Here is a 27,298-nt window from a genome sequence, read left to right on the forward strand (position 1 = left end):
CCTGCAGTCCACCTAAACATCTTAAACATGAGGCTATCATTTATCATGCAGGAAGTTTGTTTCCCTGGCATGCATGTGCTGTGCACATTGTGTTTGCATGCTTACTCTCCAACATGCCCACAAAAGCAAGACTTTGGTGGTCTCATAACACAGAATTGTTTAGTGATTTAAATGTCCCATTTTTCCAGACAGCTGTAGCAGATGGCAGTGAAAATGACAAAGAGGAAAGATTCTGCTAAGGTTCAGTGTAATATGATCAACCCATCCAGAAATGCAGTAATACAACTTTGTAAATGACCAGCAAACTAACTTAGAAAGGGTTTGTTAAAAAGCATGTTGGATCATATAGTGTATTGTTGCTTTATACCACAAAATAAACCTTTATGCTAATACATTCTATATTTACAAAGCTTATGCTAATGCTACAAAATAGTATGCCATAGAATTAAAATGAAAGAAGAATCTTTAAATAAGACAAAAACGCAAGCAATAAAATTCCAAACTGACAAAAAAAAAAGAAGTTACAATCATAACCGATGCAGATGTGTGGGGAAAATTAGCATACAGAATACGAATAGTAGTAAAAGATTTGTTTCTAGCATCACCTAATAGGGTTCTAGAAGGGACACTGGGAATCCATCTATCTAGAAGTTAGTATTTTTATCTAATTTATTTCCAAATTGGGCCCAGGTTTAGAAAAGAATTCTATGTTCCAACAGCAACCCCATCTCCACACATCATTATATTATCTTGCAAGAAGCGAAAATGTTCCACCAGCACTTCCCGTCCTCACCCTCAGTGGCAGTTACACATTAATTTGTTCTCTGATAACTAGTGTTTATCTTTAGCACACAGAAATAAAATTGAGAAATAATTCATGCGAGTTCCCTTCAGGATCAGTTACTACTTCTGGCCAGAAGGGGAAGCTAGTGCTACGTACGTTTGTCACGCAGCTTGGAGGCATTCTGAACACAGGAATTTGGTATTACTTCATCATCACAATCGTAAATCTACCCTGTTTGGCCGTGGCAGACTTAACAACCTGAGGAACTTAAACACATGGAACATTTATTCGGAGTGCATTCAGTAGGCTTCAGAATGTAAAATATAAAGTCACACCTCTGACAGCATGAATTCCATCTGTTTTGTTTTGGAGAGTTACTCATGGAAGACTAGCAGCAAGTGGCTGTAACGCTATTTAGGAGTCATTTAAAGTGAGTTTCTAACTTTCCAGCAGAATTTTGCTGTTGCCTTCTCTATGGTCGCTGCAGTAAGTCAGGGATCTCCGTGTAACATGGGGCTTACATAGGAATGCCATCTTTTTTCCCCACCTAAACCAGAAACAAAATACTAAGCATAAAAGTTTAACCAGGAGTTCTGTTCCTGTGTTGACACCTATTCAGAGTATCAGTGTGGGGAAAAAACTGAAAATGTCATATGAAAGGTATGAAAAGCTGCCTTGTTGCATAAATCAGTGTCCAAGGACTATATTTTATTGTTGAGAATGAAGAAACCTGCAGTACTCAGATGACTTGTGGTTGTCAGCATCCTTCATCCTTTTCAAACCAGATTCAACTGTATTTATGTTTTGCAATTTTAGCAGAGAGGGAGACAGACTGAACAACTGAGGGTTTTTTTTTGATCAACTACTCTGTTTCAGCTTCTCAGCATTAAAAAGCCCACCTATTTGATCAAAGCTAATTATCGGTCTTACTAGATGGCCTTTCTCACAGTGCGGTGGAAACAAACAGCAGCAGTCTGATGTCAGAAGCTGTATCTAGTTTTGTATCTGTGTGTCCCTGATCTGGCCTAGGCTCAGCCTCCGCGCCCATTTCTGCTAACAGCTTTACCAACTTCCAGGAGTGCTCCAGCTCTCAACCCAGCTCGGCAGGAGGCAGACTATTCAAACCCTCAATGCACAGAACACTAACAAATGAACAGAGGAACACCCAAATACAAGGTTGTGTTACATATACATGCACACCATCCCTTGTCCTTGTTTGCCGCTTGTTCCGAGAGGATATATTACTGGTACTATTTCCTTCTCATGCAACAAGATTGATGCTAGAACACAATAAACGGATGCTGAGTTCTTCAATGAGGATGTCAGCCACCAATAGTGGAGGTCTGACAGCAGGCCTTACAAGCCCATCAGATCTTCAAAATGACCTAAAATGATAAGCAAAAATTGATAGTGTTGCATTAAATGTATTCAAGAAGGCCTCATTTGTTGAAGTGTCTCTTCCCACCACCATCCATTTCCGCTGCATTGTGCACCTACTTATTCTAAAGAAGACAGAATGAATAGACACTCAAAGGATTAGAACCGCAGAATTACTGGGGGAACAAGAAGCTTCTTGAAGCAAAGGGACCTTGATTCTGTCTTTGAAAAAGCTTCTAATATTATATACCAAACACTGAGCTTTAAAGGTTTTTGTTAAAGAGCAGTATCTTTAGTCAAAAAAGCAAATCAAACCCAAAACAAACAAGAAAAAATGGAGCTCAAGTCAGAGCTCTTAGCTCTTAAGCCACATTTCAGAATCACGAGTCAGTGACATTTCACCTCTTCTGTGCTACTGTTCAACTGAAGAAAAAGCAAGTAGTCATTCAAATCCTCACTTACTTTAGCTAGTGTTCTGGAAAAATAGCATTTCATGAGTTAAAGCCTCATGATCTGTCCATCTAATTGTGGAAAGCATAAAAATTCTGATGTCATCTCCTCAGAGTGAATCCATTCTTGTAACTAAGACTATGACAAGAATAGAAATGGCATCAACAATCTGTTTTAATGACACTGTTTGTATCATTTCCAATTACAAAAGTAACATTTCTTTAAACTCATTAGTGCCCTGCCATTATAGCTGTCACCACTTCTACAGTCTTCCTGCTCTGAAAGTGAAGACTCTGAGTAGGTTCCTGTTAGGAATATTGATAATCATCATGAAAAGCTCTTTTCCAGATGGTCTTATATGAGGCATTCATACTCCAGCCGTTCCCAATGAAGGTTAAATGCTATTAGTAGAACACAGTCTCCAGCAGAATGTGAGGTTTGTCACTAGGACAGCTGTGCAAATCACTGATTTTTTTAGCTATACCTCACCTTCATTTTAACTACACAGGCATATGGAACAAGAAGAGGGGAAAATATTCTTGCCTGTTTTGTATTACAGCGGTATGTCTTGATGGGCATGAAAATATTCTCAAGTGACAAAGGGACCCTCAGCATCTGACACAATTCAGTTCTTAAAACGTTCAGACCAAGCCCTAAACACTCACAGCACAGAGCAGGAAAGCATCCAAGAAAGCATCAAGGACAACCATTCTATTCCCAACATGCATTTTTCCAACCTGTCATTGACAATCTTCAATGACTAATTCTTCAAAACCTATTAAGGAAACTTGTTGCAGTGTTTTACTATCTTTACTGATAGGAATTTCCACCCCCCACCATGACCCCAGTATTAAACTAAATTTTATTATCTGCAATTTAAACCTGCTATTTCTTGTTCTATTCCCCATGAAGTAAAGAAAAGGGATTGAACTCTTCCTCCTCACAGCAGCTTTCTATGCATGTTTCAAGACCTCCAGGTTTGTTGCAAAAATGTGAGTAACAAGCCAAGTAGGTCAACTGGAACCATTAAGGATGCTCATTCCTATCTAGTCATCTAGTCCCTATATTCACACCATTTTTATTCTTGTTGCAGTGTTAGCTATCACATTTGTCCCTATTAAACAGCAAGCTAACTTTTCTGCTACAAAGTTACCCATCTCAGTACTTCAAGGGCTTTAGGAGTTAATGCAAATAGAAGGAAAGCTGCTGGCCTTTGTTTCTCACCTTTACTTTCGTTAATAACAAAAAAACCCACAGCCTGCTGCCCCCCCCCCTCCCCAAAAAAAACCCAAACCAACAGAAAACCACAACCCAAACTAACCACAAAGCTTTTCTCCCTTCTCCCCCTCCCCAAATTTCTATTTACTTCTAACATCAGAAATTGTCCATATATTTTTCCTAGAAATCTGTGTAGCAAATGTCTTCTTATCTTCAGATCACAGAAGCTAGAGAAACCTGCGAAAGTTCACTAGTTAAAGTCCTTAATTCTACAGGGACATTCTAGTAGTCTACATAAAATTAACAGGGCAGACCACAAGTATAACTGTGCAGTTAAGCAGTTAAATCTAGTTTGGTTTTGTTAACATAGTATTAAATGCCAAGACAGATGATAAAAAAAGTTCCTTAACCATAAAATATAAAATCCCCGATTTCTTCAGTTAAGAGCTGAGACAGAGGCCACTGACCAGATCTTCAAAGACTTCCAACTAAACAAGTACAACCCTGATCTGATATTCTTTAGCAAGCAGAGCAGAAGGGAGGGGGTGATAATAAAAAAAAAAATAAAAATCAAACCTCGTTTATATGTCACAAATCCATTCCTCTGACCTTTTCATATTTTTTATCATATTTTTAATCATATTTATTTTAGAACAAAACTTTTCATAAATGATAGTAATACAGTGAGCATAGCAAGCTCTGATAGGCAGTTCCCTCACTTGATTCTCTCACTGTGCGCACAAACACTCCTACATTACTTAATGATGACTGCTATCTCTCAGAAGCTCAAACAACAGGGCAGCCTGTATTCTAGTGAAGGTTATTACTGATAAGTTTGTGGTTGGCCTTTCTGGAAGAAGACTACAAGTACAGACCTAATGCTAGTTAACTAATCACATACTTTCTTAATTCACACATTCTGAGTAACAAAGATCACATTTTAAAGTCTGATCTGCAAAAGAAAACTCAGTTTCTTGTGATCTATGAAAAAGGTGACAGCATATACATTTTTCTATTGAAATAAGAGGAAAAGGGGGGAAAAAAGTATCTTTTACCTCCCTTCTTCACTTTAATGCAACTGTTAAAGCTGTTGAGGGGTGTCATCCCCCCTCCCCTTTTTAAAAAAAACCCAATAGTGACTCAGATGCTTGTTGGGTAAATATTTCAACTTACTTAAGAAAGAACAGTAAATACTTAAAAAAACCCACATCTACTTCTTTAAAAGAGTTGTAGTTTAAAAAGGTAACAGATAAACAGTCAAAAAAGAAAAGGCAAAAGCAAAAACAGTTTCATCCAAGGAAACAATCTTTGTCCATTAGCTTAATTAATCTTTTCTGAAGACTAATCTGGACATTCCCCATGATCAATTTCCAGGAGATATAAAATTTAAGATTTTGGCTCAATTATGCATGTAAAAGTCCTGGAATTAGGCCAACATTTTCCTCCCCTCATTGCTTATTCTCTCAAAAGCTTTGCAAAAGCATCAGGAGACTATGAATGCATCAGGATTCCCAGGGAAATATGATGGAACCCCACTGTATTTCTAATGGAGTGACAATCACTAAAGGCAAGTGCAAGAGACAACATTTTGTGTAAAATAAGTACATAACCATAAACCAAAACCATTTGGCTAGGCACCCATCTTACTAAAAAGGCTTGGAAACCAGAGACTGGAAATGCTGTTGCAAAACACAATTCTGAGACGTATGAAGAGAATTGTTACAAGGAAGAAATGAAGTCATCATTTCACTTTACTCAGCTCTCCACTCAATATTTGCAGTATTGGTGAGGCCTCAAGTAGACTACAGCGCTCAGCTTCAGGCCGCCTACTAGGAGAGATGTAAGCAAACTGGAACCCAGAGGAAAACTTCAAGTACATTTAAATGTGAAGCAAAGCAAAGAACTTTTAAAATTAGGTTTCTGACAAGAGGAGAATTAGAAAAGTAGGGGAAGGAGTAGGAAGATACCCTTCAAGGCGTAAGGTGTTATGAAGACGACAGTGAATGACTTGCTGCATTACCATCAAAGGCAGATTAAGTAATCCGTTACATTTGTAGGAAGGCAAATTTAAACCAAATCACAGAAGAAACTTTCTAACTACAAAGCTGATTAAGACCTGAATTAGGATACACAGACTGCAAAATACCTTCCATTTGCATTTCATTTAATCCCTATTCAAAGTCTTTCTCTTCTGTCCATACCATATACCACCTGAAAGCATGCCTGATGATGCAGCCAGCCCATCACCTGGCTGGGATTTACTGCACTTCTGCACATGCATAACATGTAAGAGGCTCAAATAGGCTTCAGATGCAACATTCCTAAAAGAATTTCTCTCAAATATTTATGCACCCGAAGTGTTTTGCTTGGTTTTTAAGTATTTTTCCTCCCCTCATAGCCCTCAGGTGTCTAGACGGATCTTTTTAGAAGCCGAAATTCATACTTCCTCTGAAGAACACAGCATCTGTTCCACCGTGAGGTATCCCCCCTGTTGCTGGGTCAGCTTTAGCCACAGGGAAACCACACGGAGCAAGTCCCTCTAGATTTTTCCCTTTCCTCCCAATAAGACCTACAGAGGCAGGATTCATCTGGGGGATGTGGCAGGGAAGGAAGTGAAGCACATCCCTGCACTCCCCCTCCCCAGATACTAGGACTGTAATTTCTAACCTTTTCCATTCAGCTTTCCAGGAAAAAAAACATTATCAAAAAACAACAACAAAAGAACCACAAGAGATCACTAGTTAAGCACATTTGATGAGACAAAATAAAGTGACCCAAGCTTGGTTCTGTCATTAACATTGTGTATTTCCGGACTGTTGTACCATACGAATATTATTTTCAACCTAGCCTGGGTTTGATTCTACACACCATGCATGTTTCATTTTTTTAGACACCACAATCCGTCAACTTTAGTTTCTTAACGCTTTGTCCATTATCACTTTGAGAGGTGCTATGGTATTATCTAGTATAAGCACCTATGGAGCTAAAGAACTCCAGGACCACATGAAGACCTAGGCCCTGTGCAATTTTGTGACAGTTAGTAGCTACTGGGTACTATAAACATAGGACCGAGCTCCATTTTTCAGGTACTCTACTATTCTGACAGTCAGAGAAATGCATACAGCGCTCACAACCAACGCTGCTAGAGAACGGCAACAAGCACGGTGAGCTACGACAAATACCACAGACCCATTGGTTTGGCTGTTACCCTCAGACACTTTGAAAAATGACCAAAGGGTGCAACTGCCATGCACAACATACCCATACCGAGCAATGTAAATCACTACTTTCTGTTCTCACCCATGCTTTAAAAATAGGGTCTTACAGAATTTGTCTTCTCTAAAGAAAGAGAATTTGAAATTTAATTGCAATTGCAGAATTTGTACCTTAGAAGTGAGCCAGCAATGCCAGGTTAACCATGTCAGACTTGCAGTCTGGAAGCTACACTCCCAACAATCCACAGACAAGAAACAGGATACTTAAAAACAAAACAAACAAAAAAAGACAACCCCCCAAAAAAACCCAACAAACCAACCAACCAAAAAAGCAAAAAACCACAACTGTTTGTTTTTCCAGGTATATACTAAATACCTTCTCATGGTACCACATTAACTTGTGCTCCACACTCTTTCATTAACCAGCCTTTTTACTATGCTCTCAAAGGCCTCTGTAAGAGCTCAGAGGAAGAAAGGTTTTAGAAAGAGGGAGCAGGCTACAAAGAATGCAAGGTAGAAACTTCACGAGACACAGAATATAATCCATAGATTATTCAAGTGACAATATGGAAGTTGACAGAGCCTAATAATTATACATGCCTGAAGAGGGTACCATCAGTCTATTGTGACATTATATGGTATTCTTTTTGAGGAAATTAAGCCAGTTTTTACCGACATACTAGCCAGCACTTAGAAGTACATTGCATTCTCTCTCTGATGACTGCATCTAACAATATATGCTAACTCCCTGGTTTTTACTACTTACTGTCATCAGAAACTTCAGGTAATCAGACAAACCTCAACCTTGCTCCTAGTGGTTCAGCTAACCTTCACATGTGCAGGCTTTCACCCACAACTGCTGTGTGTGAAATACTTGTGTCTCAGATCAATTTTAGAAAAAGACTTAAATGTGTAAGACAACATCTGGTATCTATGCATTCATCCAGCCATGTGGAAGCCAGTTACAACCACGTTTTCCAAACTTGCGTGGCACTGAAAGGTTACCACATGGAGATGACTAACTGTTATTTGGATTAGGCTTTCAGCTATACTCAGTCCCCTACAAGGGCCATTTCCTGTTTATGTGACAGGCATGTCACATTTTTCAGGCATGCCATATAGAGTCACAGAAATAATGAATTTTGCCTGGGCTTCCTGTGTACATCACCTGTGTGAGGCCATGGTGATTTCCAATGCAAGGAGACACAGCAATGTTTTACAAAATGCAAGGGGTGACCAGAGCATGGAGAAAAACAAAGGGAAGGCCACATACTCTGCATATGCTTCTGTCTACCTTACTATTGAAGGAAAAACAGTACAAGAGCAGCCAAAGTACTCTGAAGTAACACTGAAAATAAACACCACACACAATGAGATCACTCATACTGCAGTCAGGCAATGCTTTCCCCCACTCAAGTCCAACATGACGCTCATATGCAAGTCAGCTTGTTCAGCTGTGAAATTCCAGGTCTGACCAACACATTTGGGATTGTTCAGTGTAACAGCGGAACCATATGCCAGTCACCCACCCACAGCTGCTGGCACAGAAAGGAGCAGTCCCTGTACTTTCTCAAGTGACGGTAAGAAAACCTGGCTGTGAACACACTGCCTTGGTACTTGCTCAGCCATCGACTCTTCTCTTCCCGTACCTGCTCTGCACTGGCTCAGCTCCCCAGTACATCAGTGTCGCCACTGCTGCTCTCTTGCTTCTCCCTGACAAGGCAGTCGTAGACACGGTACCGGCTTGGGTTTGTTTCTTAGGGTGACTGGGGCAGAGAAGGGAGGGAAATTAAGACTAAGAACAGCTTTCAGCTCTCTTCGTCTCCCTAATCAGTTTTGCTTATCATAAAAGAAACACCATACCCATATCCAATTGAACTCGGAGGGTGTTATGGGGGGGTGTAGGGGGTGTGGAATATCAGAGGCTACTATGCTCAGTCTACGTGGGGGAGGGGGTGTGAAATATCAGAGGCCCCTACAGCAAATCCACCTCTGAGGGAAGATCAGGGAGCCAACTGCTGTCATGTAGCCCTAACAGCCCAGTCTGTAACAAAATTAAAAAAATAAAAATATACAAATTCACCAAGTTCAATGAACCCTCCCCTTGCCACTGCACGCACACCTTTTTTTGCTTCACTTCTGTTGAATACTCACAATATGGATTAATCTGGGGTGTGTATGGTGCCAACAGATCCCATGAGCCAGAATGTGTGGCCCCTTACTGAAAACACGCTCTGCTGAATTAGACTCCTTGAACTTGAGGTTCCTACCTCAAAGTAACTGCTTAAATTGCCACATGTCCCCACACCAACATTAAGACCATTCCGGTGCTTTCCTAGGAACCACTTTGAAGATCATAAATTTCCAGAAAGTTTAATGTTTTAATATTTTGCTTAGAATACAAATAGTTGCTTCCTGTCAGTGTAAGGTCATCTAATTAAAACTAAGCCCTATTGCTCTATCTGTTCAAATTTGCTCCTGTGACTTGGGGGAATCACAGAAACACTTAGGGAAATGACATGACTCCTGAAAGACCAACAGCAATACAGTGGGTCAGAAAATGGACTGGCCACAATGCCCAGAATGCATTCCCAATTAGTGCCAAATCAATCGTTCCCAGTAGGGGTACAAAGAAACCCCACACAAAAATTAAAAGCTAACCCATGAAGGAGTATTTACAAAGTTACTCTCCTGGCACAAGATAAAAATCCAACTCCTGGATAAGTCTTCAGAGCATGCAGATCAAGGCAGCTTCTTTCTGTACTGCTTTAGAAAACACCATGGACCAAATCCAACAGACACAGGGATCAGGCTGTATTTGAGAGGTTTGTGGAGTTTGTTTGTAGCCAAACCATTGTCTGAGTCATGTTCAAAATGAAGCCATGCTTGGATCCAGTTTTAAAAGAGTGCTGTTGCCAGCACTATGGCCTATGGTGATTTTGACTTGAGAAGACTGGTCCACAAGCTTGAAATATCTGATGGGACAGCAGCCATCTTCCAGTCACCACATACATATCTGGAAATGCTCAGGATTACCAAATCCAAAAGCATCAACAGAAGGCAGCAGTAAGGGTCTCAGAGATGAGACAGATCCTGCCCTCCTGCCAAGAACCAAGTGCTCTGGGAAAACAGTAAGTCTTACTACAGCACTACACACGGCAAGTCTCATTCTCCTGCTTGTACCAAGTTTGACCCTGCCTAAAGGAACAGAAAACCAAGAAGTTCAAAGTCATCATATATAAGGAAGGGGAATGGAAGGGGAAGTTAGGCACATAATTTTTCTTCGTGTAAAATAATGTTCTTACATGTTACAGGGATACTGGGCAAAGAAGCTGCAGCAGGAAAATAATATTCTTTATAAAGGCAAACTATGCTGATGCCAACACGTCTAAGCAAGTGACCTATCTGCTTAAACCAAACTCTTCGAGCAAGGAAAGCTTGTTGGCATGTGCAGAGCCCCCTCTGTAATAGAATTACCGCTCATGTTACATTTATTATAATACAGAATTTTAAGTGGCAGGTTTTCATCACTGCTATGAGAGATCTTAAGTCCTCTCTACAATCTGAAGCACAGGAAGGTGCTCGCTTCAAAATTTACCTACAGCAGCCTCCTCTGAGCTATACAGATTTGCAGTCTCAGGTGTGCTGGCTGGATCATGAAGAGATGATACAGATTTTTCAATTCATATCTTAGCAGCAGGATGAAAAGGGGAAATTGCACACTAATTCCTAAGAGAGAACTAGGAATCTGCACCCACTAGAATAAAAATTCTTACATTCCTGAAAGATGAGTGAATCAAATTCCACACTTTTGGGGTGTTTGTAAAATTCGGGGGTTTCTTTGACATTACTTTTGATGACTTCAGCCGCACACAACATACACTGAGGATCCACATACCATTTTCAACTGTATAACACTTACCAGAGCTGAGTAAAAACCATACCCATCTCATCTATTCACTGCAATAGGCCAGGGGATGCTTTCATTATAAATCTTATTAAGAATTACTTTTGTGTTTGCAACAGGCTTGATCAGGAGGCTGTCTCTCCATTGCAACTGCTTCATGAAAATCAATTCACCATGCACCCTGACAGACACAGCTGTTGCAGCTGAAGAGACCATCATCTCCCACAGCTGGGATGAATGAAATAGGAGCCACCTTGTCAGCCACCTCAACCAGATCGAACAAAAGTGGGAAATCAGAGCCCTCCCCCCTCAGCAGTTCACAGCACATTAACGTACACAGACAAACCTGTGGCAGTTTGCCACACCACACAGATGTGTGACCTGCAGTGGCACAGGAACAGGCACAGCACCTCACAAGGATGGCAGCCTCTGGGAACAAGGACCACTTCAGCCAGCCCACACATACCAGCAGCCCCTGCAAACGAGAGCCAGGTCCCAGCTACACAGCTTCGTTTGTCCTGCAGAGGTTTCCCCTCTGAGCAAGTCACCAAGGCAAGCTGAGAGTACAGCAGTTCCGTTCTACAAACCACACAAGTTATTCTGGAGGCTGTTGGGAGAGAGATGACAAGTGCAAGGCTTGCTTCTGAAGCTGAAGGTAGCAGTCAGGGGACACAACCACTAAATACAAAGCCTGAGCACTCTGGCTGGCAACTTCTGTCATTTCAGTCAGATGCAAACCAAGTGACATACTACAGTAGAGAGGAAGGAAGGGAACTTTAATAACCATAAAGACCTATAAAACAATAATCCCAAAGTGAAATGCAATAGATAGCATCAACCTGTCTCACACTTCACCTTCCTCTTCCAAAAATCACTTGGGACAGCAGTTGTTGAAAAAGCGGTGCCTGTGAAGCACATATATCTTTATGGGTGGCTTCCAGTGCCTACAGCAACCCATAATTCTTTACCTGCCTTTGGCAAGCATACTGTAGAGGGTTTTTTGGCTGACTGAAACATACAGTCTCCAGCAGGTATGAGAAAAGAACGACACAAAAAGCTATTTGCAAAGAGTTCAAAAAAAGTGAGGAATGTCATCAAACATATAGGAGTCAGAGAGAGGGGGCTTAGGGAACAGAGAAGAGAGAACATCCTCTTAAAAGGTTAACATGACAAGGGCATCTCTCTTTGTTGAGCTGTTTAAGTCGGGGACAGTGTAAATTAAGAGCCATTTTCACTTCTCCCCTGCACAGAATTACAAATGTATTTGAAGAAAATAAACTGTGAGATGATGCATGTATAAAAATATATTGCTCTACCATGACTGGTGATGGTAGACTTATATTGTATATTTAGGCACACATCCAGAAAAGGATGACTGCCAGTTCACGGTAATGAATCATGACTCTCAAGAGCAGAATAAGAGGCTACAGTGTGCTGAACAGAACGAACCAGCAGCAATTAACAGAGACCATCGAAAACCAGCCAACTTCCAAGATGTCAATCAAAGGTTTAAAGTGTTGCAAGACAAAGGAAAAACCAAGGAGACAGGCACACCAAGAAAGGGCCGTGTAAACTTCAGACATCTCTGCATTAATTTATTGTTTTCAAACAAGGACAGTCACAGGACTGCATTCTTTAAGGCTAGAAAAGACAACTGCAGTTGTGAAAACAGCTATAGTAGCAAGAGAAGTGATTTAGTAAGGGAATGGCTTTATTAAACTAAATAGCAATACCAGGTTAGCTAGCATTAGAAGATCAGGTCGTTGATTGTGATACAAGGTATGTTAAAAAGTGAATTATTTCTCTCTGTACCTTTTCAAAACCACACAAGTAACCATGACTACCTCTCTTAGCTTGCTTCAAGCCTTTTAAAAGGTTCACCAGAGACTTTGAAATGTTAAAAAGTCATCTTCACCCAGGAAGAATTATTTTCTTTCCAGCACTTAAAAGCCAAAACACAGATTTCAAAACATGTTAAGCTCTGTCTCCACATCTACTGTTCACTGCTTTCTCATTTCTTTTTCAAAAAGAGTTATCCATACCTTTTCAGTTTCTCCTAACAGGGACCATCTTGGCTTTTCATCTTGAAAGAGTGCCTTCTGGGTTTAACTCTGTTGTTCAGAAGCCTAGACCCAGGAAACCATGGGGAAATAAAACCAAAATAGGCAGCAGGGACTCACCTGGTTACAGACTTGACACTGTGAGCTTTCTCCAAGTTTCTAACACTCATCATTCTCTGTTTTGTAAGACGTCAGCAAGTAACTGTTGTCTTTCTGTCTTGTCCTGTGATTTTTCCAGGTTTCTGACTCCAGCTATCCGAAGTGGGGCAAATCAGTAAGAAAACTCCAAGATGCTCCAAAAATCTTCACAAGAGCCCCAGGCTAGCAGTTGCCTCCTCCAAAGTAACTTCTGTCCTACCTCTCATTTTTCTGGCTATTAGTTTCAGGTGCTACTCCAATCCACTCAGCTTATTTAAGAAAGTGCAGCTGGGGTACTCTTGTGCCATCACATGAAGGTACATTTTTTTCTTACACCTAGTGTCTCCTCACCACAAACAAAAAGCTGGATAACAGACAAAAAAATATTATGCATTGATACTATGCATGTCAACAGTATCAACAGCATAGAAAAATCCACAACAGAAGGAACTTACAAAAACTGGGACCCTGCAGAAGTATTAACACTGAAAGTTTCTGAGATGCTGCAGAACTAGTATTTTCTAATTTTAATCCCTGTTTGGGAAAAAAAGAGAGGCATTACAGTCCCAAACATGCAAGACACCAAGCATTCAAAAGCAGTCACAACACAAAACTGTCTTTTCTAACTACAAAGCTAATTTAAAGTTCACCAAAACTTGCACAGGATCATACAAATATGAAAATACCCAAACAGAAAACACTCTTAAGACTTGCATGCTGGTTGATTACAGCACTGACCAAAAGAAAAAAAAACACAACACCCCCACACACCCCCGACTCTACCTCAGTGCTGCATTCCAACAAAAGGAAGGAAACTGGTTGGAAACAGCTGGGAGTTAATGTAGTAGGGGCTGAAGATGGAAAAAACAGACAGTGACTGAACAGCAAACAGAATTTATTCTCTTTTCGGTCATCTTTAAATTCTACTTATTTTTAAGACTTACATTTATGCTATGACTGCTTCTTCACGAAAAATATATGTTAAATTGAATTTTTAAAAAATAATTTGTTCTTGGAACTTACAAAAACTCACTAATCAAGTTCTAAATAGGGAATTTTAACATTACGGATTTTTTTCACCCCCCCTTTAGTAGGGAAAGAAGGGTTAGTTTTAAAAACATATAGTGAATGAAGCAATGGTATTAACTTAAAAAGATGGCATCAACTCATTCTCCAAAAAGGGCTATTACTCATTACAGGGACATAACACATGCATACATCTGGCTGAACACACATTCATCTCTGTTGCTCAGCTTTCCCCCATGCCCCTGTTAGCACTGCATGGTCCATTATACCCAGGCACAGGTGCTGGATCTCTTGTCAGCCCCCACTCTCTCAGACTCCATCATGCCAGCACCTGACAGACACTTCACAGCTGCAAAGGGACAGTCCTTCCCTCACCTCTCCCCAGAGCAAAGGCAGAGGCACAGGGAAAGGAGCATGGAGGCTCCTTTCACCACAGCCATGGCAAGCAGCAGTGAGAGACCGCCGATGGTGCAACCTCAGCAAAATCTCTCGTACAGGTATTGTATGTTGAAATCTCACAGAAGTTTAACTGAGCAGCCAGGATACTTCAGTGTTAACTGCATCCATTCTAATCTTGCCTGGTTAAGCAATCTTTCTCTCTAGAGAACTCATCTCATATACCAAGTTTAGTAGGGTTACTAACCTGTACTAATGATAAATGTCTAAGTTCAGCATATCTTAATTTCTAGTTGTTCCTCCTCCAAGACCGTAACTTTATCTGGTTTGCCGAGTCTACTAAGAAGTGGACAAGACAAGGTTTTAATCAAATGTAAGCAGTAACAACAGGTTTTATTCAAAACTTCCAGTAAAGAGGACCCACTAGTTTTGGAATAAAGGTACTTAAAAAGTACTACAGCTTACATGAATATAAAAGATCAAAGAGAAGAAAATAAACCAAGCAGTAAAAAAAAATAAAAATTAAAAATATATATTTTTTCGAAGTCTGAAATAGACCCACCGAGGGATTCTGAAGTCCTCCAAACAATTAACAGTTACTAAGTTTGGCAAAACAAGAGTCTCTTACAAAATTAATAGCCTACTTCTGTTACATAAACTGTATAAAACTGCTCAATAGTTAAAGAGCACTCTGTACAATTTTGTCTTGAAATACACTGAGCTGCAGCCTTCAAACCGCAGGAATTAATCATTTTGTCCTCTTCACAGGTAAAAGAATTAACCAGCTGCGCAATTGTTCTGGGGGAAAACGAAGAGGCAAAAATAGTCAGAATTAAGAAGATGAAGCCACTATAAAAATGAAATGCACAGCAAAACTCAGACCTCAGTTTAAACTAACAAGCTATGTTTACAATATATTCTACATTTCAGTTGTCATTTTCCCATCCCACTCCCACCTCCCCCCATTCAAATATTCCTAATTCCGTTATGGTCTAACCTAATTAATTTCTAAACTTTCAAATACACCGTACATACATTTAGCAAAAAACATACCTAACACTCTTACAGCAGTATGGTCAGGACACCACTTCAAAGATTATTACAGAGTTATTGAGATTAAACCTTATGAATTATTTTTTTTTTCCTTTTAAAGAGAACACCAATCATCAACTTAGACAAATGGTTTTAAAATATACTACAGAGAGCCTGCAAAAAGCAGGCTTCACCAACATCGGCTCTTAGCCCCAGAGGACACAAGGGAAAACAGCAAGCGCTGAATGCAGGGAAGAAACAGAGTATGAGAATGCCAGCTACAGGAAGATCCTTTGGGAACTCGGTCCGACAGATTGTGGTTTTGGCTCGGTCATCCCCGTTGCACTAAGCCCTGCAAACCAACTTTGCAACAGTACATTACAATGTAAACTAAAATTCTTGATACCAACAGTTTGACAAAGGGGTTTGTATTTGTTTCTTTTCTGAATCCAACAGTTGGTCTCAGAAGTTAAGTATTTTCGTGGCTCTTATTCTGCTGTTGCCAGTTTGGGGTGGGGGGGGGTGGGGGGCGGAAATAAAAATGTGTGTTTAACTCATACGTCTTTCAAGTACATGCAAGGCTCAATTATTTCCACGATGCAGGAGCTTGGGACCTTTTAAGACACTGAAGAAATAGGATTATGAGGAGAGCCCATCTGAGTAAGTACTTTATCCAGCCACTGAAGGGGACCATGAAGATGTATCTCTATCCAGCATGGAGTGCTCGTTACATCTTGGCGATGATATTCAGCTCCCCAACCCTGGAAACAGAATCATAAGTTGGGAAAGAAAAAAAGTCACTTTACTTTGTAATTCCAAATATGTGAGAAGCATACTTCAATTATCTTCTTTCTTACCAAAACACTCTGGCTTTCAACAGTCATTATCAGCAGGGTAGCATAATACCCTTGATGCACCAACTATTATCACATTTCAACAAACAAATCTGAAGTTTAAAAAAAAAATAATTCATTTTAGAGGAAACCTCATTCTGAGATCTCTTGATCTCTTGGAATAGAAGTCTTCAGATTCCTAAAGACAAACCTATGGCAGTGCAAAATTTCCCCATGCCTCACTGCCAGCTGCACAATGTCCCAGTAAAGCCTCTGAAGAGGGGGATAATCAAGTCTTCTCTACCAAGGCTAAAAATAGAATAAACTGGGGGGAAATGCTGCCAAACAGATCAACGAATTATAAAATGAGGTCACGGACTGACATTATGGAAGTGGCGGTGAGGCATCTGTCTGACAAGAAGCAAAGCATCATTTGCAGGATGGACACGATGAACCAAGCAGTAAGCCAGAAACATTCCTCTTTGGAGGAAGGGCATGGTCATTCCCCAGCAGGCTATTTCTCAGATTAAGACAAGATAGGTTTTGTTTCAGCTCATACCCGACTCTGTTACAGTAATTACCAAAGACATATGCAGATATTTAAACAGCATTCAAAATCATGCTGTAAGTGGGTCACTTTGGGGGCAGGTCTGGAGACAAGATTAAGCCACAGGTGCCGTTTTCTCTGCTCTATATTAATCCCTATTGAAGGTATTACCCAGCTCCCAGCGCAGGTGTCAGCAACTCTAAACACTGTGCAGTGTAACATCCAATATACAGGAGGTCCTGTGCAACCTGTTCAGGCAACACTGCTGTAAAACTCCAGAGGATGCAGAGGTATAAAGAACGTATTCCATTTTAGGAACCTCTATCCTAACATATCTGAAACTTTCTATCCTCCTATCAAGAGCAGCATTTTGGCATATTACCATCTTCATTTGATTACTTTCACACATGTGACCAGCCCTTTTAGATCAGTACCTATGTTGACACTCACAGCCACATCACAAATCTTGACCTTGCACGCCTCCCTAGAATAGAAAGGTATGTATATTATTCTAAATAATTACTGCAGCTCCTAATCTGGGAGCTGCTGGTCAAGACAGATTAGAGGATTATGCTATCTACACTCCTGCAATGGCTATAATGACTTGCACTGCAGTCCCAGCTCAGGTCTCCAAGAATACCACCCAGGACCAGGAGCATGAAGTTCAGCTGGGCCTCTTAGAGAGCAGGAGATGGCACGGACCGTAACAGTGGGCAAAAGAAGGGGCAAAAGCTGATGCTACATAATGAATTGGTGGCTTTTCCACTTTTAAGACAAATACTTAATGACTTAATTCTTTTCAAAACTTACTTGTACTGTATCTTGCCAGATCCCACAAAATTGAAAAGGCAAACTCCATAATTCCAAAGTAATTATGCAAATAAGTTATACACACACAGAACCTATATGCATATTAAATACAAGAATTCAACACTAAAAATTTACAAGAGGCAATACAATGAAATTAGAATAGTTAACAGAAATGCTTCACAAGTGACTGTGGACTTATGTGAAGAAACATCTTCTGCAAGTCACCTCAAGTTTTCAAAATATGTGTCAGATGAATTTTTGTCCACAAAGAAAACTTCATTTCATTAAGATCTGTCTTACACTTAAACATTATTCCACACTTAAAATATTAGAGCTATTAACAGGGTGATGGCGGGAGGCACTGGACCATTCAAAATCACCACATTAAGAAAAAAATAATATTTATTTTGCTTACAAAATAATCTCAAGAACATTTTCACATACCTTTACAAAACTCATTCGGAGAGTGCACATCTTAGTAAGCTCATACACTGTCTCAAAGCCATGGTTCACCGACTGAGCCAAAAGCTGAGCAAATTCTTGATTATTGAAAATCTTCAAACTGCAGCCACTGGGGATTTTGCAGACTGTGGTGGGATGGAACCCATGATGGTAGTTGCAGTTCCGACTTTGTACAAAAATACTGCTGTCGCTAAGACATTCAGCATAGACTTCCCCGCCAACATAATAGAGATGAACACCTGGGAGGAGAAGGTTGACATAAGGAAGTTAGACAAATTCACAGTGTGTATGTTTTTCATGCTCTGTCTCCACAGAGATATGTTTCTGCTTAATAAGATAAACATTAATTGTGTATCAGACCATCATCTGTCTGTCTTCAAACTTGATTTTTACTTTTCTGTTTCATCAGCAGGTCATTTGGAAGGAGGGTGTGTATGTATGCATATATATAAGGGGAATCAGTAATTCCTGCATTTTAACATGTTGTATATTCAACAATAATAAACTAGCAAGCATTGCATCAGTTTGGATGCGGTACACTGGATGGCTTGACCATTTGAAATATTTTGCATTATATTCAGGTAAACCAATAGCTGGGAATGCAAGCAGAGAGAGCAGAAACCTACTGCATTATTTGTAGATACTAAAGCAGCCCCAAGCTGGATTCTCTAGAAAAGTCCTGAATGCTATTTTTGGTAGCATGAGTTTTTTTCAGCTCACCTTAATTCCAGAAAGTGGGGTGATGGGGGAGGGGGGAAGGGCCTTACATCCCTCAGATATATCTTGTCAAATGAGGGTACACATCAATTTTACAGTCCTTTCCCCTTCTACTGCCTGCTCCCTCACCTGCCACTGATGGCAGCAAGCCCCAGAAGAGCAACACAGAGGCAACCTTAGGGGAGATTTGTTGTCAGTAGGACTCAATGCTAAAGGCTTTGAGAATGTCTTTTATGTTTAGAAATGGATTATTTACCATTTTAACCTTTCTCATCCCACAGCATCATGAATCAGATAAGTGAACATATTGAATTCAGGAACTAAACTGAAGTCCAGTCAGAAAGCCTTGACTGTGCTCTGTCATGCAGTATTTTGCCACTGATGATGCGTGTAACTGTGTGGGTACACAAATACCCCTACCTGATCTGCAAAAACATTTACAGCTATGTCTTCAAGTTTGGGTTTTACTCCTTCTTCCTCAAAGACCAACAGTCTACATCATCATTAGCTGTTCACATTTACTTATTCAACAGCATCCTTGTCTCTTCCTCACTCTGCTTTGGCACATACGCAGCTAAGTGCTTCAGCAGAACTCTGTTGCAGCTGGGTTACTTTTAACAGGAAAATGAATGAGGTGTTAGGTAAATATCCTGATACTTGGTAAGATGGATGGGGAGGAAAAGAAGGAAGAAATAGTAGGACTTGAGTGGCACAGCACAGGTGTGGTGTACTCCTGAGAGCTGCACAAGTCCTCATGTAGAGAAAAGCTCTCCAGACTGAGGGCTCAAAGGGAGACCTGACAGTTCTCTTCAGTTTCAATTCTTTCCTCATCTAAGGAGGAAGAAGATACTTCATTAATTGGCACTTACAACATACACTCCACTACCTGGGCGTGCTGACCCTTCAACTGTCTCAGAAAATTTAGAGTCTACTAGAAACACAAACACTTAAAAAAATTGTCTGGTAGGAACGCCACATTGCAGGGGGCATGTCAGCTTTGCCTGTCATTTGCATGACAGGTGAGTTCTCAGAAAAAGAGGACTGTATTAAGTCACACACAAACCAGAAGCTTTTCTCTTTTGCAGGACACTGTCGCAGGCATAGAAGAGAAGCACAGAATACCCACTGAAACAATTACCAGCCTGTGAAAAATGCATTTGGAAAAACTGTTTTAGCAGGTTGTCTCCCTGAATACATGTTAGGATAGCTAACTTGTGTTGGAACTAAGGCTAGCTAAAAACTTCGGTGCAAAGAACTGTAATTTGGATTTCTATATACACCAATAATCTGGGTAAATAAAGAAATTTCATTAGACAAACTGCCTTAAGGTCTCATTCTAATTAAGATTATGACAGCCCTTGGGCAATTAAAAATTGATTAAGGGTTAAAGCTTCCCGTAATTACACACCAGGCAAGAACAATACTTTACTTGTAAGACCTGGCCAGAAAATTATATATTTACCAGCACAAGCACTTACCCCATGTACCTAGGAAGAGCAGTCTGCTCGTGATGCATATGGCCCAGGTTGTCACGTCTAGAGAAAGGAAAACACCCCACCCTACCCAAAAATGGATGCAAAGATCCAAAACTCACCTTTGCCAATATGCCGCCTGGTGTTCTCAATGGTGGAGTTGCGGTTCACATTTGAGAGCAGCCCCAGGCAAAATCTGTTCTTGTTGTTTGAAGGATCAGTAAAGCCATCCACCAGGACGCTGGTGGAAGAAGCATGGAATGCCTCCCCGACGCGATTGTTCAGCTCATAGTAAACGATGGAGCACCAATGCTTTGGCTCTTCGTAAGCAACTGCCTGAACATCTGTAAAGCAACAATGGAAACGTTACAATTTAACTGTGCTGGAATACAGGATCAAGATGTAAGGATTCATAAAACCGCAGATTTTGGCTGAAGATCACTAAAAGATGAGCCAGATAAGCAACTGCAGCTAAATGAAGGCTCTTCTATCTTCAGTTATTTTTGAACTTTTCACAGCCACAGACACACAACAGAATAATCTCACCTCAACTTTACTTGTACAAGACTCAGAAGAGATAAAGGTTTGCCCTAGATATCAACAGAAAAGTGCAGAAAGCTCCTGGGCACATACCAAGCAGTGCCGCAATAGCCCTACTGCATTTTCTCCAACACACTGTGGTGTGGGCCCACAGAGCAGAGAAATGCTGCAATTATACAGCTTGGCTTTCTTTCCAATTAAGTAAATTAAGTTCTACTTCAGTTCATTTTCCTCAGCTACCAAATTACAAGTCACCTCTGTGCTTACTGCAAAGTCGTATAGTGACAGGGAGAAACGTCACCACACAATTGCACAAGAGACCATTTGTAACTTTGGGTCCCAAGAAGCGTAACAAGGTAGCTTAAACGTACAGTCAGCAGATCAATCTTTCAGCATGCAGGCCGTGCACAAATCTTTCTCCTGGGCTTCTTGGGGTAAGGGTAGGAGACTTCAACAACTAAGGGAGACTGACATTTCTCTGCAGAGCATGCATGAAACACATCTTCTGTATGAATAGATACTGCTTGGGACTGGAGGCTGAACAAAAGCCTAATGAGCAGGATCCTAACAATTGCGCTGGGCTGAAAGGCAGATGAAATGGAGGAAGATATTATTTAACGAGAACATTTTATTCATCAAGTACTACCAAATGCAAAATCTGCAACTGCTCATCACCAAAAGAATTACTTGTTGAGTAACAGTATGTTTCTCAGAACATGGTTTTCCAGACTCTGGTAACAAGAAGCTCCTCCTCAGCAGCTCCTAACCGAATCTGGGAATTGTGCAGAATGCCAACAGGAAATTCCTAGTTCACGACTTCTACCCACCAAGCTCTAGAAACACATGAAATGCTTGAGGTAACACTTGTGACTGTGCACAGAGAACAATTTCTCCAAATGATACAGAAGGTCTTTACCAAAAAGTTTCCCACTGGGCGTCCAACAGCAGCATAACCTTCTTCTGATACCTCCACCCAGTGTGCATTCTTTCAAGTGCCAAATACAGCTACAAATCATTAAACTGCTTCCAAATAAAAGGAGGCTAGTGAAGGGATGTGGTTGCTTTATGTGGTTTCTTTTGAATGAACAAGACTATTTCACTGCTAAGCCTAGCACAGTTGGACTTGCTGCTAAAATACCAACTTTGCAAATTAAAGCTCCAACTACAGGTCAAAGTGCTAAAATGAAAATCAGGTTGGTATTATGGGAAAAGTTGTTTCTTTGCCTAGAGGTTTCCCTCCCCCAGCCCCAAGTCTTTACTGGAAGCAGTCAACTAAGACTAGTATTCACATTTTCTTTTGTTCACAGATCATACTGCTATAGGTTTACTGACACATGCAAAACAAAAACCGAACACCCCTCAAAAGCAGCAGTACATAGCAGATACAAAAGGTGGCAAATAATCAAAAGCAGGGTAACATATCCTACATCCCTGTGCAAAACTTCTAAGCAGTGTTTATTGCTGACCAATAATGCTTAAAACACTGGTAAACAGGAGACGACCTATGCTGATACCTTAGCATTTTCTATCCTTTCACATCACTGTGGGGGAAAAAAAATAATCTATCAGTCATTAATTATTAGTAAGAGGTTACTACACTTTTAATTCCCATGAAGATGCCAGCAATTATCAAAGCTGCAGCTTTGCCCCAGTTCTCAAAGTCAGGAAGAAACCTTGCCAGCTGGCCATTCTTACAGAATTAATCATATCTCTCTCACACAGATTTCATACTAACTTCCTTACATTTGCTTTAAGTCATGCAGAGCAGGTGCGTTTAGTCTCTCTATTCCCAGCATGGGCCAACAATGGAAATTACCCTACTTCACTGACAGGATGCAGCTTGTTAAATCAAATCTCTTAAGACTAACAAATCACTGTGAAAAACATGCTTCTAAAAGGTTTGCAACAAAAATGCTGCAGTAAGTTCACAGTAAAACCTCGTATTTTACAACCTGCAGCAGATTTTTTAAAGTACTGCAGTTACAGCATATATATATATATATATATGAATAATAAACACATGAAGGCACACAGAAGTAAGGGATTTTTTCGTTGTGGTGGTGGTGGTGGGTTTTGGGTTTTGTTTGTTTTCTTTAAATGAAGGGATGAAGATGAAAATCCATTATATTAAAGTATGAAGAGGGAAAAATACTAACAGACAATTTTTATTTTGAAATGGTTGAAAGTTAAAAAGCAAGAATAAAAACAAACACTTTTATCTTTATCAACTCTCATGTAATAGAGGAATTCTATCTTGCGCATTTTGTGAGAAGGACAAAAATGCAAAGGTCTGCAGTTAGGCATAAACATTGATAAACATACTTTGGGCCAGCAAGGACTATACATACACACCTAGTGTACTGGATCAGTGGAAAGTGGAAATGCTACAGATGGAATTTATCACATGCAAAATTCATTCCATGCAGAGTGTAAACAGGTTAGCACAAAAGCTATCCAAATAGTTCTGAGAGGGCAAATATACTTCCTGAAACCAGAAATCAAGCTTAGCAACAAAACAAGTAAAAAAAAAAAAAAAAAAAAAAAAAATCAAACAACAGCTAGATTGTTCATATGCTTGTGATCTTGATAATCATTCTGGCACAGCATCCAGCTTGCTGCTCTTTCTTGGCATGGGCCACAACTGTGCAAGCTTATGTGTTCTCTAGAAGGGCTATTTCTCACAGTATGATGAATGCGCTAAATCCTTTACTTAGCAGTCATGGCTGGCTGCAAAGGCTTTAAAAGGCAATGTGTAAAAAGATGTGTGTGTCACAGTCATAAAGCAATAGGTTTTTAATACAGATTTTAGAGTCTGTAGCAATACCACACCTCAGGCGCACAGCTCTGAATTCCAAACCAAGTGCTATCACTGCGCGACTCAAAGATGGAACAAAAATGGGGAGAGAAGGTGCTACAACACAAAATACAAAAAACCCAAAAACCTCAAACACGCTTATGACCAGGAGAATAGTAAATTATTAAAAGCAGAGCATACACTTGAAGGACTGAAGTTTAGAATTCAGGGCAAAAACACTGTAAGAAAACACCATTTCATGAGATGTACTGTCTCACTGGAAAAAAAACAGTTTCCAGTTGCCCATGTAAAATATGTCTGGGTGTTTATGTAAACTGTCAGTATTAGCATCTATCCTCTGATTAAGTCTTTACATGGAGAGCTATACTTGACCATACCTACTGTCATCCACAACTCAGTAGGCTTTATATAGCATTAACTGCATTTTTCCAGTAAATCAATGTAATCGTAATAGAGAAAAAGGGATTCCTTTCCTTGCACACATATAATTTCAGCATCACACACAGAAATGTGCAGCATCATAGGAATTCTTGCTGTTCAGTGATTAGTGGAAGTTCCAGATACAAAACATAAAATTACTTTGGTCATTGAGTTGGTTAGGAGTAAGAAAGTAATAAACCTCATAAATTTTATGTCTTTAAAGAGTCATATGATAGTTTCTTATCCTAAATAAATATTTACATTTATAAATTTTCATCTCCAGATTTACTATTTCATCCCTCACAACAACACAAAAAATTACGTCTGGGTTTTTTTATTTTCTACAGCCAAAAATTCCATAAACAACATACAGCCAAAATCAAAACTCAATTATTAAATGTAAATCCTGAAAGTTCTTTATTCTTAAGACAACAAGAAGGAAGTGTTTTTACCTCCTCTGTGTATGTCAGGGGGAATTGCGGGTGCCATCATGTTGGTATCCATTGGCTGGGAGGTATCATGTGTCATCTGATCTTCCGGAGGCAGGTAAGCAGGAGGGGGAGTATCAGCTAAATATAGAAAAGGCAGAGACACACAAGTCCTTTCCTCTCTTTAAAGTATATATACATAACCACATAAACAGTTTTGGCCTGGAAAAGCTTCCAGCCTGACTCAGCAATAAACTTCCACCTACCAGCAATCTGAGAAAGCAATCATGGACCTTGAATCAGAAAAGCAAAGAATTATTGTGCATATTAAGCACAACTGCGATAAAAACAAGTCACTTCCCCACAGTCAAGCTGCAAAATAAAACTCAGCTATGCTTCCAGCCCACATTTTTTGCATGTTCAAAGTAACATGTAGACTTTAAGAAACAAAAAGGTCTCAGGACCAGGCCAGAAGTAGGTACCTAATATGGTAAACATGAACAGAAGTTGAGGCAGAAAACTTCCAGTTCGAAGTTTTCTGTCTCCAACATGATTCCACCAGCAAAGTATGCAAACATCCCAGATCTATTCAGGACCTTATTATTGTCGTTGCAAGTTATTAGCTCTATTTTCCTAGGTTGGCAACAGCAGAAAGTTTTCATGAACCCGAATTCTACAGAAGTAGCCGTCTGGGTCTAGAACTCATCTGTCAGTGTCTCTTACCAGCTGTACTGCCCTGTGCAGGACTGAATCACTCCCATAAAACTAGCCCGTGCACAATGACCGTACTCACTAACGCGCTGCTTTTAGCCCTGTTTGAAGTGTTCCAGCCAGGTACTCGCATTGCCCTTCAGCTGCCTATTCCACTTCTGGGAAAGTTTCCCAAATGGCTTCTTAGAAGCTGCAGGAAGTTGCCAAAGTCACTATTTCCCAATACATCAGAGGACACTCTCCTTCCAATCAACTGTGCAGAGATGCATGCAAAAGAGAGAAACCCTGGCTTGATCCCTGCAAGGCTTCACTGCAAAAGCTGAGATTAGATTAGCACTGTACTATCCTGGCAAACACGGCTGCTGCTCATCCCACATTTACTTCCACTACTGAGAGCATGGACTGCAAACTACCACAGCAAATAATCACAGGGGTCTCCAAAACCTCCAAAATCAAATTAGCATCAACAAAAGGCAGGAGGATCATACCACTACTGCTTTGTAAGTTTTGGGGTTTTGTTGATGTTTTGGTGTGGTGTGGTTTGTTGTTTGGTTTTTTTTTTAAGAAAACACATGTTAATGCAATCTATTAGCTGCTTATTGTTTAGCAGATACTCTGCTGAGAGCTTTACATCTAATGCTGGCAGGTACCTTGCTAATTCCCTTACTTGGATACTCTCAGTTGGACAAGAGACAGCAGTGGAGAAAGACTTGAGACAACAACAGGACTGCATTAAAAGCTTAACACTCTGCCCTGGAGTTTTAAACCCCGTGTTTTACTAAGCCTTAAATGTTCATTTGTGTGCAAACTTGTTGGTGATGCACAGATAGGGAAACAAGATTGTAAGGCCACAGGCAGCAAATCAGCCAGTATCTAAAAGTTTTCAAGATCTCTGGATAACTGCTTTGCGCCTCTTTTTTTTTTTTTTTGTATTTTTCCAAAAGTCACCCTCTTTCCCCATTAGTGCAAGACAGACAACTGTCCAGAGCTAAGCATGAAGGATGTCAGTATCTTGACCTCTCCTCTAGTTCAATTTCTTGACTGCAGCTGTTGGCTTGTCTTCATGGGCATGTGAACAGAACAGACCCTGAAAGATCAAGAGAACTTCCACAAGCCAGTGTTCAGGAAGACCTTGCCAGAGAAGCCTTTATCTCTGCTGGAAGAGCCTCAATCACACCAATCATTTTTACTAAAAAGAAAAAAAAAAAAAAAAGGAAGGAAACACAGCTGGCTCTGTGGCATCTTTTCACTTAAAAAAAAGTGAAAAAAAATTAGAAAAGCCAATACCAACTCTCCTTCCTTCCCTCCTGCCTCTGCAAATTCAGCAGTCTCCACTCACAAGAGAAAATTTTAAAGAAAAATACATATCAGCAGCAGAAATCTATGGAAGTTCATTTCAAGTAATAGAAAACAGATTTTTACAAGTCTGCCGCTTTGTTTACACATGCCCTCCTTCAGCCCCGGAAGAAAACATGCAAACAGAGCACTGCAAGTATTTGTATGGAATCCTTCTCCTAGCACGTAGATCAAGAAATGTGTCACAGACTGCTTCTACAGTATTTTTATACATCCACATGGAAAGACCATAAAAAAGCTTTACAGAATTTTCTACAGACATCACTCGACAAAAGAAAGGTTGTTACATCTTTGACTTTAGGAAGTTAAACAGTCTGAAGATTTCTTTCCAGGGCTTTAAAGAACAATTTTTCTGTTGAAGTATACTTGTTTCTTGAAATTACATCATTATGTAAATAAACTTTATCAAGCAGCCATAGCATAGTCCCCTTGAGAAACATCCTTCTGCAGAATTAAAGCCTTGTGCTGGATTTCTGATTATCTCTTTCCTAAGCAAGGATGATCTCCAGCATTACACTTCTTGTGCATTAAACATTATACTTTGTGGTCTAAACTGTCGAACTGGTCCCCAAAACATTCTGAAT

At 40.1% G+C, this 27,298-nt stretch overlaps 1 protein-coding gene across 2 annotated transcripts in view; it reads right to left on the minus strand.

Moving 5' to 3' along the window:
* Nucleotides 1-14,932: 14,932 nt before the first annotated feature.
* SMAD1 (SMAD family member 1) overlaps nucleotides 14,933-27,298 on the minus strand; it is a 48,761-nt gene continuing 36,395 nt past the window's right edge. For both annotated transcript variants that reach the window (XM_037396727.1, XM_037396718.1), the window contains exons 4-7: nucleotides 24,672-24,788; nucleotides 20,567-20,788; nucleotides 18,238-18,494; nucleotides 14,933-16,364 (exon numbers count right to left, since the gene is read on the minus strand). In XM_037396727.1, coding sequence (XP_037252624.1) covers nucleotides 16,221-16,364; nucleotides 18,238-18,494; nucleotides 20,567-20,788; nucleotides 24,672-24,788 — 740 coding nt within the window. In that variant the 3' untranslated portion in view covers nucleotides 14,933-16,220. The remainder of the gene's footprint in view (nucleotides 16,365-18,237; nucleotides 18,495-20,566; nucleotides 20,789-24,671; nucleotides 24,789-27,298) is intronic.

Source organism: Falco rusticolus, chromosome 1, assembly GCF_015220075.1.
Source record: "Falco rusticolus isolate bFalRus1 chromosome 1, bFalRus1.pri, whole genome shotgun sequence".
In the NCBI taxonomy this organism is placed as follows: domain Eukaryota; kingdom Metazoa; phylum Chordata; class Aves; order Falconiformes; family Falconidae; genus Falco; species Falco rusticolus.